At 38.0% G+C, this 15,640-nt stretch overlaps 9 protein-coding genes across 9 annotated transcripts; 3 read left to right on the forward strand and 6 right to left on the reverse strand. All coding sequences in view use genetic code 12, as the record gives it.

The window, feature by feature from the left end:
- Positions 1 to 280: 280 nt before the first annotated feature.
- Positions 281 to 1,219, forward strand: CORT_0F00510 (Get4 protein; the record flags this gene model as incomplete). Its single annotated transcript, XM_003870361.1, has 1 exon — positions 281 to 1,219. One exon carries the CDS (start codon positions 281 to 283, stop codon positions 1,217 to 1,219), a length of 939 nt encoding a protein of 312 aa, XP_003870410.1.
- A 9-nt stretch (positions 1,220 to 1,228) lies between these two features.
- Positions 1,229 to 1,786, reverse strand: CORT_0F00520 (Ddp1 protein; the record flags this gene model as incomplete). The annotated part of the gene is made up of 1 exon (XM_003870362.1): positions 1,229 to 1,786. One exon carries the CDS (start codon positions 1,784 to 1,786, stop codon positions 1,229 to 1,231), a length of 558 nt encoding a protein of 185 aa, XP_003870411.1.
- Positions 1,787 to 1,919: 133 nt separating this feature from the next.
- Positions 1,920 to 2,582, forward strand: CORT_0F00530 (Ssp120 protein; the record flags this gene model as incomplete). The annotated part of the gene is made up of 1 exon (XM_003870363.1): positions 1,920 to 2,582. The coding sequence occupies one exon, from the start codon at positions 1,920 to 1,922 to the stop codon at positions 2,580 to 2,582; it is 663 nt and encodes a 220-aa protein (XP_003870412.1).
- A 51-nt stretch (positions 2,583 to 2,633) lies between these two features.
- On the reverse strand, positions 2,634 to 3,020 carry CORT_0F00540 (Mic14 protein; the record flags this gene model as incomplete). Its single annotated transcript, XM_003870364.1, has 1 exon — positions 2,634 to 3,020. One exon carries the CDS (start codon positions 3,018 to 3,020, stop codon positions 2,634 to 2,636), a length of 387 nt encoding a protein of 128 aa, XP_003870413.1.
- A 134-nt stretch (positions 3,021 to 3,154) lies between these two features.
- CORT_0F00550 (Imp2 protein) lies at positions 3,155 to 3,640 on the forward strand (the record flags this gene model as incomplete). The annotated part of the gene is made up of 1 exon (XM_003870365.1): positions 3,155 to 3,640. One exon carries the CDS (start codon positions 3,155 to 3,157, stop codon positions 3,638 to 3,640), a length of 486 nt encoding a protein of 161 aa, XP_003870414.1.
- A 277-nt stretch (positions 3,641 to 3,917) lies between these two features.
- Positions 3,918 to 5,384, reverse strand: CORT_0F00560 (hypothetical protein; the record flags this gene model as incomplete). Its single annotated transcript, XM_003870366.1, has 1 exon — positions 3,918 to 5,384. One exon carries the CDS (start codon positions 5,382 to 5,384, stop codon positions 3,918 to 3,920), a length of 1,467 nt encoding a protein of 488 aa, XP_003870415.1.
- A 1,399-nt stretch (positions 5,385 to 6,783) lies between these two features.
- Positions 6,784 to 8,247, reverse strand: CORT_0F00570 (hypothetical protein; the record flags this gene model as incomplete). The annotated part of the gene is made up of 1 exon (XM_003870367.1): positions 6,784 to 8,247. One exon carries the CDS (start codon positions 8,245 to 8,247, stop codon positions 6,784 to 6,786), a length of 1,464 nt encoding a protein of 487 aa, XP_003870416.1.
- Positions 8,248 to 9,643: 1,396 nt separating this feature from the next.
- Positions 9,644 to 11,314, reverse strand: CORT_0F00580 (Git4 protein; the record flags this gene model as incomplete). The annotated part of the gene is made up of 1 exon (XM_003870368.1): positions 9,644 to 11,314. One exon carries the CDS (start codon positions 11,312 to 11,314, stop codon positions 9,644 to 9,646), a length of 1,671 nt encoding a protein of 556 aa, XP_003870417.1.
- Positions 11,315 to 13,544: 2,230 nt separating this feature from the next.
- CORT_0F00590 (Git3 glycerophosphoinositol permease) lies at positions 13,545 to 15,320 on the reverse strand (the record flags this gene model as incomplete). The annotated part of the gene is made up of 1 exon (XM_003870369.1): positions 13,545 to 15,320. The coding sequence occupies one exon, from the start codon at positions 15,318 to 15,320 to the stop codon at positions 13,545 to 13,547; it is 1,776 nt and encodes a 591-aa protein (XP_003870418.1).
- Between the last annotated feature and the right edge of the window lie 320 nt (positions 15,321 to 15,640).

The following is a 15,640-nucleotide window of genomic DNA, read 5'->3' on the forward strand; positions in this document are numbered from 1 at the left end:
CAAGAGGTCTAAAAATCGATATATATATATATATAAATATATATATAAATGTAGATATATCAAGAGTTTTAACACCCTTGAATGTGATGAACTTTTTTAGCAATTGAGCGTTATAATGAATGCTGTTGGGTAGTTTATCTTGGATATCAAACATTGTAAAATATTTTGGCTGTGAAATTAAAGTCGTGTGTGGACGACATTTGAACAACCAAAAGAAATCGAATCTTGTCTCAATTGGCCCTAACTTCACCACCGTATGCCCAGCACATATTAGCCAAAAATGTCCGACAAGTTATCAAAAACCATTCAAAGGTTTCAATCCAAGATTGATTCTGGTTCCTTTTACGAAGCACACCAAACTTTGAGAACGATTACCAACAGATACGTTAAAGCTAAGCAATATCCAGAAGCGAGAGATCTCTTGTATCAAGGTGCCAATATTTTAATTCGAAACAAGGAATATGCATCTGCATCGGACTTGATTATCTATCTCATACAAATTTATGAAGAGGAAGGATTGAAGGTCACAGACAAAGATGCAAAACTTAAACTAATTGAATTAATTTCAAACTTGCCAAACAATGATCCCCTGCTCAATGATTTAGCCAAGACTAGTGTAACGTGGTCACAAAAATCCGAAGGCTGCAAGAACTTTGGGGACAATGAATTACATCATTTGTTTGGGTCTAAACTCATACAAGCGGCGGAGGAGGAGAATATAGACCACGATCAAAAAGTTAAACTTTTTGCCATTGCTGAGTTGCACTTGGTTTTGGGTACGTTCGAATCGGTTCCGGTTTATGTCAACTTTTTGGTTGAAACTGCAAAAGCAAATCCAGATGCTGATTCAGGAGCACTTTTAGCTAGGCCGGTGTTGAATTACGCATACTTAAAGAATATCAAATTTGTACAGGAAACACAGTCATTGTTTCTCAAGAGTATTAACACCGAGTCAGAAGCAATTGGAGACATAAAATATTTTGAGAACAAACCGTTGCTCAATTTTGTTCAGTTATTGGTTGAGGTTTTACAAAAGGATCCACCGACAAACAGTCAAAAGTATAGAAAATTATACGATCACTACAAGCCAGTATTAAGAGATGGGGAGTTATTGGCGCCAGTAGAATACTTGGGTAAATTGTATTTCAACTTAAACATTGGTAATTCAAACAATCAAGGGGGGTTAATGGCCAATCTCATGAGTGGGCTATTTAAATAGAGAGTCAATTCAATATTCATCAACAGTCTTCACATCCGTATCCTTTTGTATGGAGCTCAGATTCAATGCATCAACAAGCTCAGGGCGTTTCAGTTTGAGCAATTCATGTTTAGCCTCTGAATAAGTACACCATCTTCTCTCACGCTTCTTCATTTCAGGCCACGTTGTACTCAATTGGTCAACTTGTAGTTCAAAGAAATGGAATTCACTTTTAGGTATATGATTTGAGTCAAAATCGCCTCTAATGACTGGCGCCTTTTGACCCCGCGAATCCAACACCACGGGCAACTTTTTCACAATGATCCCTTCCACGCCAGCCTCTTCCCAGGTCTCTCTCACTGCAGTTTCCAATTCCAGCTCATCCAATTCATTACCCCCTTTGGGAACTATCCAACGTTCTTTGTGTTTTGAAGATGAGATCATAATCACTTTGTCTTTGGTTTCGTTTAAGCATATGCATCCTGCGACAATTCTAGCTCCAGTCTCTTCATTGTATCTCTGGTTTTCCCTACCCTGTCTTGCTTCAGACGACTTGTTGGGTAAATTGGGATTCTTGTACTCGGTCATTCAACTAATGGGCGTAGGTTGATTGATGAAGACAAAGTCTTAAAGCTCATGAAATATTTTGTGTCATGTGAAATCGACATTGACGAGTCAAAACATTTTCAAATCAGATCAGTATCACCACCTACACACACCAATGAAGTTCTTATCAGCAATAGTATTTCTTGCGTGTGCATTCACAGTCACTGCTCATGGAGATCATTCTCAAAACGTACTAAAGGAAAAACCATCACATTTGAGATGGCAAGATTGGCACATGTTGGAAGAACACAATATAGCCGAATACGATGCTCAAACGTTTTTTACCATGCATGATTTAAAAGGGGCAGATCAATGGGATAGAAGTGATATACTCAATCTTTATGGAATTAAGCACGAGACCATCATTGGTGATGGCTCAGGTGTGGGAGAGAATTCTCGAGAAGTGACACCTGAAGTGCAAAACATGGTTGTTGAGTCCATTTTCAAATTGTTTGATACGGATAAGAATGGAGTTATAAGCAAAGATGAGTGGGTGTCATTCCATAACAATGGAGGTGAGTTGCCTGATTTTGGTTATGGACAAGGCCATCATTTGGATTTCGAAAGTGAATATGAAGAACATCATTGGAACCAGTACCACGCCAACGATGATCCAGATACAAAGATCAAGCACAAGGAAGATATTGAGCATGAGTTGTTGCATCATAAACACGAAATTGAAAAGACCCATGATCGTTCTTCAGAGTTGAGAGAGGTGACCGAAAACTTCTTATCCAAGATAAGAATTGAGAATTTAAAGCCAAAGTATCGCATTTAGTAGAATACCCTTTCCCAAAGCACAACTGCCCCTTATATGTATACAAGCATTCTATTTGTTTATAGATCCAAATGCACAATTTCTTAACTCTTCTAGTTCATGGGTACATTTCAGCGTCTGGCTCTTGTTCATCTTCAAACATGCTTCATAAGCTTGCAACTTCCCGGAGCATTCGCCCTGGATCTTTTGAAATGAAGGTACTGACGTCCTAATACACTGAGTCAATTCAACTTGTTGTTTTAGACAGTGTTCAGGATCCGGTTGTGGTAAGGACATGCACTGATGGAATGCTAGAAATTGATGGGGACAGCATCTGGCTATATCTTCTAAGAGGATCTGATCTAATAATCCACCTTTCTGTTGTTGTGACATGTTGCTTTTTGTTAACAGAATGGAAAAGAATGAAAAGTATGCAATCGGTCCGGAAAATTGTTGCATAAAGGAAAACTAAAGCGCGCAAGAGTTAAAAAAAGAGATTTTGAAAAATCGCTGCCTACAAGGTTTTGCAGATCAGACTTTTTTAGCAACTTTCTCCCAAACATCCCCATACCACACAAGTTCATATCCATTGCATGCCATTAAGTCATAGTTTGAAAACCACACTACTCACGATAACATGGTTACCCGTGCTTTACACATTCACCAATCATTTGTACCAGCCATATCAAATATCGGGATCCTCCATGACTCCAACATTTAATCCAGGAACCGCCACAATCTCGAAAGATGTAGTGCTTGTACAGAAATATAACATAAAGACGAAGGAAAATAACATATCTCGGGGCGATGTGATTATGTTTCGTCTGCCTTTAGATCCTGAAAAGTTGTTGACAAAGAGAGTAGTTGGAATTAATGGAGATGTCATACTACCGTCTTCTGATTACCCCAAGCTGGAAGTGAGGATACCACGAAACCATTATTGGGTTGAAGGTGATAACCGAGTACATTCCATAGATTCCAATGAGTTTGGCCCTATTAGTAAAGGTTTAGTGGTGGGGAAAGTCGTGATGATCCTTTGGCCGTTGAGCCGGTTTGGACAGACATTGGAAAAACGTTGAGGAGCTGCTTAAAAGAGTGCTTCTGATAGTTTAATATTTTATAGATGAGCCAGCCCTCATGATTGTAAGCTGCCAAATGGTGCCGCAATTTTACCGCAAAATAGCCTCGTTTCATGCCAGCCGCTAGATAGAGAGTTGAACGAACAAGCATCTCTGCAGATTTGTGACTCTAAGATCGAGTATTGCTACGAAGTATAGATGTATCGTCAATCATGGAATTCACTTATTTAAAACTATAAGGAAAAGAAACTTGTAAATAACTGTGCTCTCCACACACTTATTTACCATTCTTTGCATCTTTAATATGTAAGACAAGTGTGGGAATAAACGCCAAACCTCCAATGATACCAGCCATTATACTATAAGCAATAGTGAAACCTAATTTTGCAAACATAATTGGGAAGTAAAATGGACCGATAAAAGCAAGCGTTTGTCTGACAACAGTGATGAACAAGATGATTGCGCCAGCCTGGGTATGATCCATATCGATACAGTATGCAATGAAAGGAGACGTCATGATCTGTAAACCAAATGAAGCTAACGCACAGCCGATAAGTGGTGTAACGTTCCACGATGTAGCAGCATCTATTTGTACTCCAAATACAACTAATCCAATGATACAAGTGACAAATCCTGGATATGTAACCCATAATCTAAACGAGGGTCCTCTTCCTCTCTTTTGGCCCCAAGCAACCAACTTATCTGACATGTATCCTCCAACTTCACCAAGTGCAGCACCAATAATAAAAGAAATAAACTGCATTCCCAAAGCCTGGGGACCCAACCCGAATTTGAGATACATTACCTCGGGAATTTCAATATTCAAAGCAATATTGGCATGAAGAAAACACATGGAATAAGCAAAGGTTGGAATAAAGATTCTCAAATTAGAAAAGAATACCATTGGGTAAAACGTCTTTCTTAATGTTATGTGATTCTCAGGGAATATAGCCTTGAATCGCAATTGTTTAAATCTGTTTGTCTCATTTCTTGATAAATCATTGTGATTGTACAGGGATTCCTTTCCAAGGAAGATGTAACAAACAACTTGTCCAAAGTTGATCAAAGTAAACACAACGTGAATGTATTTAGGGTCCTGGTGCTGTGCAACAATACCCATCAATAATGCTCCAACCATAGTACCTAAATTGACAGCAATAGCCCAAATACCACTCCTAGACCCTCTTTGATGACTGAATGTAGTTTCGTTTACAACAGCTCCCCCTACAGCCAATCCAGGGGAGATAAAGATAGCTTGTAAACATCTCATTGCCATCATAGTACCATAAGTTGTACTAAAAACACTTCCTAATGAAAAACACATGGTTCCAAGTGCTGAAATAATTAAAAGCAAACGTTTCCCATACCTTTCCATCAAAGGCACCCACAATAATGGGAATGTACCAACTAATACAATTTGAACAGACACCAAATAAGCAACATCCGGCGTTGTCATTTGATAAATTTCCGAGTACATTCCAATAACAGGTACCAATCCCGATGCCATAAATGTAGCCATAAAAGCGTGAAAAGCAACCATGGCCAATTGTAAATGTTTGAATCCATTTGACCAGTTTAATGGATCATCATCATTCATGGATGGTAGTGGATCCAAATCGTAAGTTCCATGTTTAGCAATAAGGTACTTTTTGTGTTCTTCTGATATTGTCGATTCATCCTCCGTAGTGATGTACTCAACTTCTTCCTTTGCCCTTACCCCCTTATCGTCGGTTAATGAAGCCATTTTTATTGATCTCAGTCGCTGTCAACTTGTCTTCAAACGCATTTGCATTCGGAAATTTTTACCAAGGTATTTATATTGACGAAACCCCAGTGGTTCTCGGGAAGTATGGGGTAAAAGCAGTAGTACGATCTTATTAGGTTGCAAGTTCAAGTGAGGCTCGCTATGATGCCAACGGAAATGCAAATAAATCAGCTAATCCCACAGGAAATCTTGCCAGAAGAAAATGTAATATTAAGATAGGAATTATGAGTAAATGACCATCCATCTGAAATATAGATATAATTAGCCCGTTTTATACATTTTTTTGTCACCGTATTTTCTTGTCATATGCGATGAAAATTTCAAAATCCCAAAAAAGTCCTAGGATGCTAGGATAATATTACATTTCACCACTTTAATTTGTGGATTTGGTCTCTGGATAAATAATTAGCCCGACACGAAATCCAAGAGGTAGTCAGCAGAGCTTCTCTGAAACTCACACTTTGATAAGGGACAGCCAAAGCTTCACATGGGTTTAACAATAGTATCATCGACACCAAATTGTGAAAATATCATGTACTAAAATTTTAGCTTTGTGTGTCTTAGTTCCAACTACGGTGGAACTACGTAAATGAAATTCCACTAGTCAAATCATGAACCTTCTATTTTTGTGTGAATTTATCTCAGACGAGCCTCTTGCTTTCTAAGAAGTTAAGTTACCTGATGGTTTGAATAGTTCAAAGATCTGTGAAAAGAATAGAATCACAAAATCAACACCTATAAATTATATGCAGTATGGATCTAAGATTTTGCACATATACGACTTTCGTTATTGACTTTTTAGCAGAGCCATTTCAAGGGCAATATTTTCTTTAGATACTAATTCAAGCGTTCGGGACTGTCGTTTCCCTACAGCATTTGATACAGATGGTTCACATTTCTGTAACGAATGACGATCTGAAGCTATTTTAATTTCTACCAAGAAGAACACACAAAATCTCTCTTTCAATGCAGCAAGGGTAAAATAAAACTTTAAACCGCCTTGACTAAGCAATGGTTCGCCGTAAGTAGTTTCGTAATTACACACCTTTTGGATAGCACATAATCTGGTTAAGCCTCGGGTAAAGTTCTAGAAGAGCTTTAAAGAAGTGGGGCATTTTTGTGGAAATCGCTTATATCGTAATGTTGATAATAACCTAGATCCAGTAGTCAATGGATTGCAGTGTATAGCTCAGGTTTAAGAAAATCTAATTTGGAGATACATAGACAGCGTCGGAGCGTTTTCATTAAGTCATGGATCTAGAACAACGCAAACTACAAAAGTTATACCATATAATGAAACTGTTCCATTTAATCTAATTGCAAAGCTGATACATTATTAACCTTAGCGTCTACAAACATCATCCACCGAGAACTTCGTTCATTTTCCATTACTTGCAGCTAAGTGGTGAATAATTAATGTAGGAATAAGTGACAAACCACCAACAAGAGCAGCCATGATACCATAGGATTTGGTAAAACCCAAATCCGAATACATATGTGGGAAGTAGAACGGACCAATGAACGCAAGAACTTGTCTAACAGCAGTAATAAATAGAATGATTGCCCCTGCTTGTTTATGATCCATATCAATACAATAAGCAATGATTGGTGAAGTCATGATTTGCAAACCGAAAGCAGCAAATGCACACCCAACTAAGGGTGTGACATTCCACGTTTTGGCATGATCGATTTGCACCCCAAAAACAATCAATCCAATAATACAAGCTATGAATCCAGGGTATGTCAACCATAATCTAAATGATGGTCCTTTTCCTCTCTTTTGTCCCCAAGCAACCAACTTATCTGACATGTACCCTCCAACTTCACCAATAGCGGTACCAATAATAAACGAAAGGAATTGCAAACCCAACGCTTGTGGACCCAATTCAAATTTTGCCACCATAACCTCTGGGATTTCAATATTCAATGCAATGTTAGCTTGGAGAAAACAAACAGCATAAGCAAAAGTTGGAATGAATATTTTCAAGTTGGCAAAAAATGTAGCTGGATAGACAATTTTTTTCAACGTTATGTGATTCTCAGGGAATATAGCTTTGAATCGCAATTGTTTAAATCTGTTTGTCTCATTTTTTGATAAATCATTGTGGTTGTACAGTGACTCTTTTCCAAGGAAGACGTAACAGACAGTTTGCCCAAAGTTGATACAGGTGAACACCACATGAATATATTTGGCATCTTGATATTGTGCCACAAATCCCATTAGGAAAGCACCCACCATCGTACCTAAATTAACCGAAATGGCCCAAATACCACTTCTAGATCCTCTTTGGTGACTGAATGTCGTTTCATTCACGATAGAGCCTCCAACTGCTATCCCTGGTGAAATGAATACTGATTGCAATACTCTCATTGCCATCATGGAGCCATAAGTGTTACAAAAAACACTTCCCAATGAGAAGCCCATAGTACCCAAGGTAGAAATAATTAATAGTAATCTTTTACCGTATCTTTCCATAAATGGCACCCATAACAATGGAAACACACCAACTAGTAAAATTTGAACGGAAATCAAATAGGCCACCCGAGAAGTTGGCATATGAAATTTCTCTGCGTACACTCCTGCAACTGGGACCAAACCGGTTGTCAAAAAAGTGGTCATGAATCCGTGGAAGGCAACCATACCCAACTGCAAAAACTTCATCCCATTTGACCAGTTTAATGGATCATCGTCACACATTGATGGTAAAGGCGTTAAGTGGTAAGTGCCATGTTTGGTAATAAGATATTGTTTATGTTCTTCTGATATTTCTGGTTCATCATCAACTGAGGCACTTTCAAGCTCCTCTTTAGTTTGTGCAGTTTTCTCGTCCGTTGGGGTCATCTAGTTGCGTTGTTATTTACAACGACTTCGATCCAGAAACACGATCCAGTAATCACTATTTATATCAATCATACATGCACTGGTTAAAAAGTTGGGGTAAATCTGGGGTGCATCTTGTTGAATCGGTAACATGCTTTAGCCTAAATCCAGCCTGTGGAGACTGTCGGAAATGCCAATGATTTCACCAAACCTTAAAGTTTAGCTAAACTATACACAAACAGTGAAACATGTGAGTAGATCGAATTTTGTTTAAAGTGTGATCTTAATTTGGAATTAAAGTTATAGTTAGCCGTTTTCGAGAAAAAAAAAACCGATAGGAGTCCGATTCAAGAAATTTCATGCCAAAGAGATCTAAATCATTGTATTTTATTAACCAATGTGTACCATGCTGCCTATGAGTGAACAAGCATCATACTATGCGATCGTAGTGGTATAATCCACAGCTGTTATGAGTCTCTTAATCATGGCGGATAACAAGCTTGCACCACAGTTGCAGCCTGTTGATCCTCATCTCTGTTTTCTAGTTTCCGTTCACCAATTATTACTCACTGTTGATATGATGTTGCATGCTCTCTTTCTGTGATGGCCTATAGTTCTACTTTCGAGGAATAGGCAACATAATCGTCAACAAACTCTGAAAATGTTCTATGCAGTATACAAATTGGGTACTTCGATTGCATAAAGTTTGGAACATGGGTGATATACTGCACTGAGTACTGGTCATTTACTTTGAGAAGATTATTTTATAGCGAAATACAGCCTGTCCAAACTATCGCGGCAAGCACTTAGAATCTATTATCAATCTGAAAATAAGAACAGGCCCCGGGTCTTAGTACCGTTGTTTGTAATCCTTTGTGAACGATAAGATTAGCATGATTTACAAAGTCATAACCAGCTACACGATACCTTGCACAATATCCTGATTAGGCTTCTCCAATTGAGTAACAAAAGCCGCAATTACTATTGAGGGGTCAAAGCGCAAGAGAATGCTTTTTCCGATGCAGTTCTGTAATCAGATCAAATTAAGATACAAGCACAAGACCTTGTGCAATTGCTGAGACATGTGTTTACTCCAATTTTCTTGGAGCTACATAGGGCAAGAAACTATGTAACAGCTGCTTTTTTGAATGTTTTAAAGAAGGTTCCAGTATGTTACAAACCTTGTTGGCATTCAAACCCAATTCCGCCCTTTTTCCGTATTGTTCCAATTTTTGTTATTTCCGACAGGTGTCTTAATCAGCGATTTTGTAAGAGTTCCAAAGCGGGTATGTGGTGGTACTACCCCACAGAGCATCTCTAAGTTAGAATTAGGGAGTTTAAACTTATTGGTCAACTATATGCCGAAGTAATTTATATCACACTATAATTTATTGTAGGGAAACGAAGAGCATCCACCTTATCTCTTTTCATGAACAACAACAACCTCGTCATCATCCTTTTCTACTTCACTTATAAATGGTTTGACAACCTTATTCTCCTCGTCATTTGCAACAATACCAAAGTCTCCAAACTTTTCAAACTTAGTAAACCCATTGTCACGCAAATATTGCAAAAATAATTTATCCTCCTTGTTGATAGCATCTTGGCCAACTGGTGGCACAAAGAAGATGGTTAATAGTGCACTAAATAAGCACAATGCTGATGAAATATAAAATGGTACTTGCAAAGCCAAGCTCTCATTATAAGAATAATGCTTCTGGATAGCTGGGAATACCCATGTACCAACAAACGCACCAATCTTACCAATAGCGGCAGCAATTCCATAATATTGCCCCCTGATCGGAGTAGCACAAGTTTTTGAAGCAAGCAAGCCAGTGTTGTTACCTGGACCAAACTCACCAAAGGTGGTGAAGATTCCAAAGACAACAACAAAACCAGCAATGTGCTTCTTCAACGAGTCTAAACATGCAGACATCGCTATACCAATGACACCTTGGATTCCAACACCCAAAGCCAATGTTAATCTAGGACCCAAATAATCAGCCACGATAGCACCAGTAAAAGACCCTGGCATATAAAACAAGTTAAATACAACTGACCAACCCCAATTTTGATACAATGTACCATCTGGGATTATCTCTCCAATAATGATTGTGTTGAATGTACCAAACGAGTAAACAGAAAAGTCATAAATGAACCAGATTAAAGACACAATAGTCAATCTAAACCAATAAAACTTGAAGATCAACCAGAACGGGTAGTCCTTATAGTCAACTCTCTTCATATTCAATTTGGTGAAACTCTTTGAATTTGACATTCTCAATCTAATAAAGAACAAAATCAATGGTGGAACTACACCCAATCCAATACTTACTCTCCACAAAGCACGCAAGTGACGAGGAGTAAAGATCCACAACAACACAAGCGGAACAAAACTAGCAACCACAAACCCAAAATCAATCATCATATTGGTGAACCAGGAAAAGTATCTGTTTCTATGGCCAGCTGGTAATTGATTGGCAAACTCAGATGCAATGACCGAACTTGTCGGATATTCCGAACCAATGGCAATACCAAGGAAAAATCTCCAAACGGTCAAACAAGCAAAGAAACCCTGGGTGGTTTTACCCCAAGAACCGACAGCACATAACATAGTAAACACAATCAACATAATATTTGCAATTAACATTCCCTTGTGTCTACTCATACGATCACTGATGTACCCAAATCCCAATTGACCAATAATTGTACCAACAAAAGCAATGGACCCAATGTTTGACATGGCATTACTTTGGGTAAATTCTTCTCCATAAATAATCTTTAAACACGAAATAACGTTACTAATACCTGCATTTACATAACCATCAGAAAACAAACCAGCACCTGAGGCAAAAGCTGGCCATAAGTTTTTCATTCTAACTTTGGTTTCATATTCCGCGTCATCACCGTCGCTTGTGACAATGTCTTCATCGCTGGAGTGGATAGAAGCAAACTCATCGAGTTTTGCAAGCTTATCTTGATTGATCAATTCATCTTGTGACTTACCAATGGTCATTTCATCTTGGATGCGACCAACCCATCCAACGAAAAGGTCATTTACAGATTTTGGGAGATCTCTGGTAGCCATTGTGAGTAGTGATGCTTGAACGTGAACTTCTAAAGCCTTTTTCTGATTGCATTTTGACGGGATATTGACGTACTATATAAACAATGGGAAATTCTTGGTAATTTCCTCATTGCAACATGAACTTAAAAGTTGACCGTTTTTGGAAATTGATTCGCCCACGGGGCCCATGAGAAAGAGCCATTGTTATCTTTAATTTGAATACGATTTAGCCTCTTTAGTACTAGATGCATCACTACTTAGACCCATTTATAATTTTTTAGTTTAAAAATTCACGGCATGAACCAAGACACATCTTTTTGGTACACAAAAAGATACGAGGCGACGCCCGTAAATTATTTTCTGACTCTCGAAACAAAGCACTATGATAAATAAGATAAACAATATGATAGTGAGCTACGTCGTAAAACGCTAAGATGCGTATGCAGCCTGATTACATTGCCATGGTTGGGTTGTATATTTGAGAATGTATATAGATTGGATAACCTAATGAGCCTTCAAAGGAAGATTTATTCATGTGTCTCTGATAAACATTTTCACTTCCACCTTCTACTGATGAGAAAAGCTTTTTGGTCCACATAGTATAGTCAACTCATGTAATTGTTTTGAACAAAAAGCGTCACTAGTGAACCCATAGGCTTCTCTTGGGAGCTCATATAAGGATAACTTTCGAAATCGCAATGATGATTGAAAACCGAAAAGATTCTTTTCTCCATACTTGTAGTCAATAGTAAATTCTTTTATAGTGATCAATTGACCAATAAAGTCTACCCATCATCTAACTCCTCAAACCTTAGGCTCAACTTTAAAATAAAGTCTTCATCAACAAGTCCATGAAACCTTGTATGTCGATGGGGATTGGGGTAAAAAAATGTTTTGGGCTTAATGAAATCCATATATAATTGAAAGTAATCCAACAATTCCCAATTGAAGAGACGGCAACAAAATCTTCGCTGGATAATCTCAAAGTACAGGATAAATTGAAAATGCCTAACAACACATTCAAGTAGGGTAAAATGGCAATCAAGAATCTCAAAGCAAGCAATCTTTTGGTCTCCGTCCATGCTCGCTAAATACTTTTCAAGTGTATTAGTTGATATAATAGTATACAGAACACTTTTCTTATTGTTGATGGTCTTGTGGATTTTGAACTCCGGTCCCCAATTTCCGGTTGGTGCTACTCTAGGGCCTAATTGAGTTGATCTGTATACAAAGATGTTACGATACAATTTTGACTTTGCTATCATGTACAAAGAATGCAAAGGACCAAGCGCCAAAGATCGGTGTTAATTCATGCAGCTGAATATTTGCATTAGGATAACGCCAGGTAAACTGGTAAGTGGGTCCATTGTAGTTATTCTGTCTCTGACAAAGTGATGACTTTTGAAATCAAATAGTAAGCTTACTTTTATTCTATTCGGGATCTCCTTCAAATTTCCTCACTTTTAATGCGGATTGGGTTCAATTCTAGAGATGCAGTTACAACGAGAGTATAATTACAAAGCTACTACAGAAAAACTTGTCTAGTACCTTCATTTCCATGGAAAAAAGTCTCCATACCACGTGAATATTTCAATATTATACCGAATATGCAATGGTTGGGAAAGCTATATGCAATAGAGAAGTTTTAGATTTGTCGATGCGGCAATTGAGGCGGGTTTGGAAACAATCCTTAAAAAAGCTTAGAGCTTCATAACCTTTGATATTATAATAAAAAGAGCATAATTGCGCTATTACGCTTTTTCACAACAAGTTAACTTTTAAAAGTTGCAAAATATCACCACGTGGGGTGTGCAATAATTACACAAACAATGCTAATTGCTTCTAACTTTAAATTTGCAGTTCATTTTTCGGACACCTTGTTTTGTGTATGTTTGTAACTCACAAGTGAAAGCCAAGACAATACAGTGCTAATTTTTGACATCTATTATTCAACCACAAGTTGGGAACACGTCGATTACAAAGCCATTGAGGATAATGTATCTCAAATTAGTTTTTATTGTCCTGTGTTTGTGGTAGCATTCTATTTATAGTTTTTTGGTCTGCAGCTCATTGATTCAAAAGACCAAGTCTACCAAACACATTCGACAACCCCTACAAGTCTTAACTACTTCAAAATTAAACTAATAATCGCATTATGAACTAAACAACATTCTAAAATGTCTAAATAACCCGCCAAAGAAAACGAAATTAAAGCAAACGTGCGTAATAATATCCATTAACAGCAAAACTCTCATTGTTTGACCCTCTTTTGCTGTACATCAGCATCTTCCTTTCTCTCTCCCAATGAATCATATGCCAAGATTTCCAGACCGGTAAATTCGGCAGCACCAGCAGCATGTCCGCCAATAGCACCATCAATTGCATTAACTGAATTTGGATTTCTCTTGTGTTCTTCAGCAATCATCTCAGTAACGACACCGGGTTCACCCAAAAGATTAATATCGAATCCGTGCGATTTCAAGTAGTCAACAAAATCAGCATCTTCTTTGTTGACAGCATCTTGACCAACATGAGGTAAAAAGAATATGGCCAAACCGGCACTAAACAAACACAATGCTGATGATATATAAAATGGAACTTGTAAGTCCTTGTTTCCTTGACCATCGTAATGCTTTTGGATAGCTGGGAATACCCATGTACCAACAAACGCACCAATCTTACCAATAGCGGCAGCAATACCATAATATTGACCTCTAATAGCAGTAGCGCTGGTTTTGGAGGCCAATAAACCAATGTTATCACCAGGTCCAAACTCACCAAAGGTGGTGAAGATTCCAAAGACAACAACGAAACCAGCAATGTGCTTCTTCAAAGACTCCAAACGTGCAGACATGGCAAATCCAATAATTCCTTGACAACCGACACCAAAAGCTAAGGTTAATCTTGGTCCAAAGTAATCCCCGGACAATGCACCAAGAAAGGCACCTGGGATGTAAAACAAGTTGAACACAACCGACCAACCCCATTGTCTCCAAAGAGGTGCATCTGGAATAATTTCACCAATAATGATTGTGTTGAAATTACCAAAGGAATAAGCAGAAAAATCGTAAATAAACCAAATCAATGAAACAACTGTCAATCTAAACCAATAAAATTTGACAATTAACCACCATGGATAATCTCTATATCTAACATGTTTCATATTCAACTTTTGAAATGTTTTTGAATCACTCATTTTCAAACGAATGAAAAACAAGGCCAATGGCGGAATGACACCCAATCCAATAGTGACTCTCCATAACGCACGTAAGTGACGTTCGGAAAAAATCCAAATCAAGACAAATGGCACAAATGCGGACACAACAAAACCAAAATCAATCATAGCATTGGTGAACCAGGAAAAGTATCTGTTTCTGTGACCAGCTGGTAATTGATTGGCAAATTCCGAAGCAATAACTGAACTTGTTGGATATTCAGCACCAATAGCAACACCCAAAAAAAATCTCCAAACAGTCAAGCATGCAAAGAACCCTTGGGTTGTAGCACCCCAGGATCCTACAGCACACAACAAAGTGAATACAATCAACATGACATTTGCCGCCATCATACCACCACGTCTGGCAACTCTATCGGAAATGTAACCAAAACTCAACTGTCCAACCACAGTACCAACGAATGCAATAGAACTGATGTTGTTGATGGCATTGCTTTTAGAAAATTCGTCGCCGTAAATCATCTTCAAACAAGACAAAACTGTGGATATGGAGTTGTTGACATAACCATCGGAGAACAAACCGGCACCTGAAGCAAAAGCAGGCCACAAGTTATTGAATTTAACTGTTGATGGCGGTGCCTCATATGAATCCGATTCACCCTCTGGGAATTCTGATGATGAAGATTTGTTGGATGAGTTTGAACCTTCATGTCTGGAGTGAAAGTCTGGGTTGTGTAGATCTTCAGCAAGTAGTTGTTCTTTAGATTTAAGTATGGTGATTTCCAGAGGAATTCTTTCTGCCCATCCAAAGAAGGCTTCTCTGAAACTATGTGGTAAATCTCTTGACGCCATGTTTGATATCTAATGTATGTGGTTTTTCAGTGAAAAAATGACCGTTTGTAGTTGAATAAAGCTCTTTTGTGCTGTAGTCAATATCGACTTATCCAGAGTAGGTCTTGAGTGAGGTGAAGATATAAGTTGGAGCTCTGGAGCTATGATTGAAAAAAAAGGAAAGTACAAGTTTCTTCAAATTTGGATGATCTTTAGAAATTTTAAGATTGGGATTTGGTATATTTATATTAAATTTCATTCTTTAGATTAGACAATAGAACTGTAAGAGAGTATACAAAACATGAACATCAACCAAAAATCTGGCGTCTAATTTAATTTCT

The sequence above is a fragment of the Candida orthopsilosis genome, assembly GCF_000315875.1.
Source record: "Candida orthopsilosis Co 90-125, chromosome 6 draft sequence".
In the NCBI taxonomy this organism is placed as follows: domain Eukaryota; kingdom Fungi; phylum Ascomycota; class Pichiomycetes; order Serinales; family Debaryomycetaceae; genus Lodderomyces; species Lodderomyces orthopsilosis.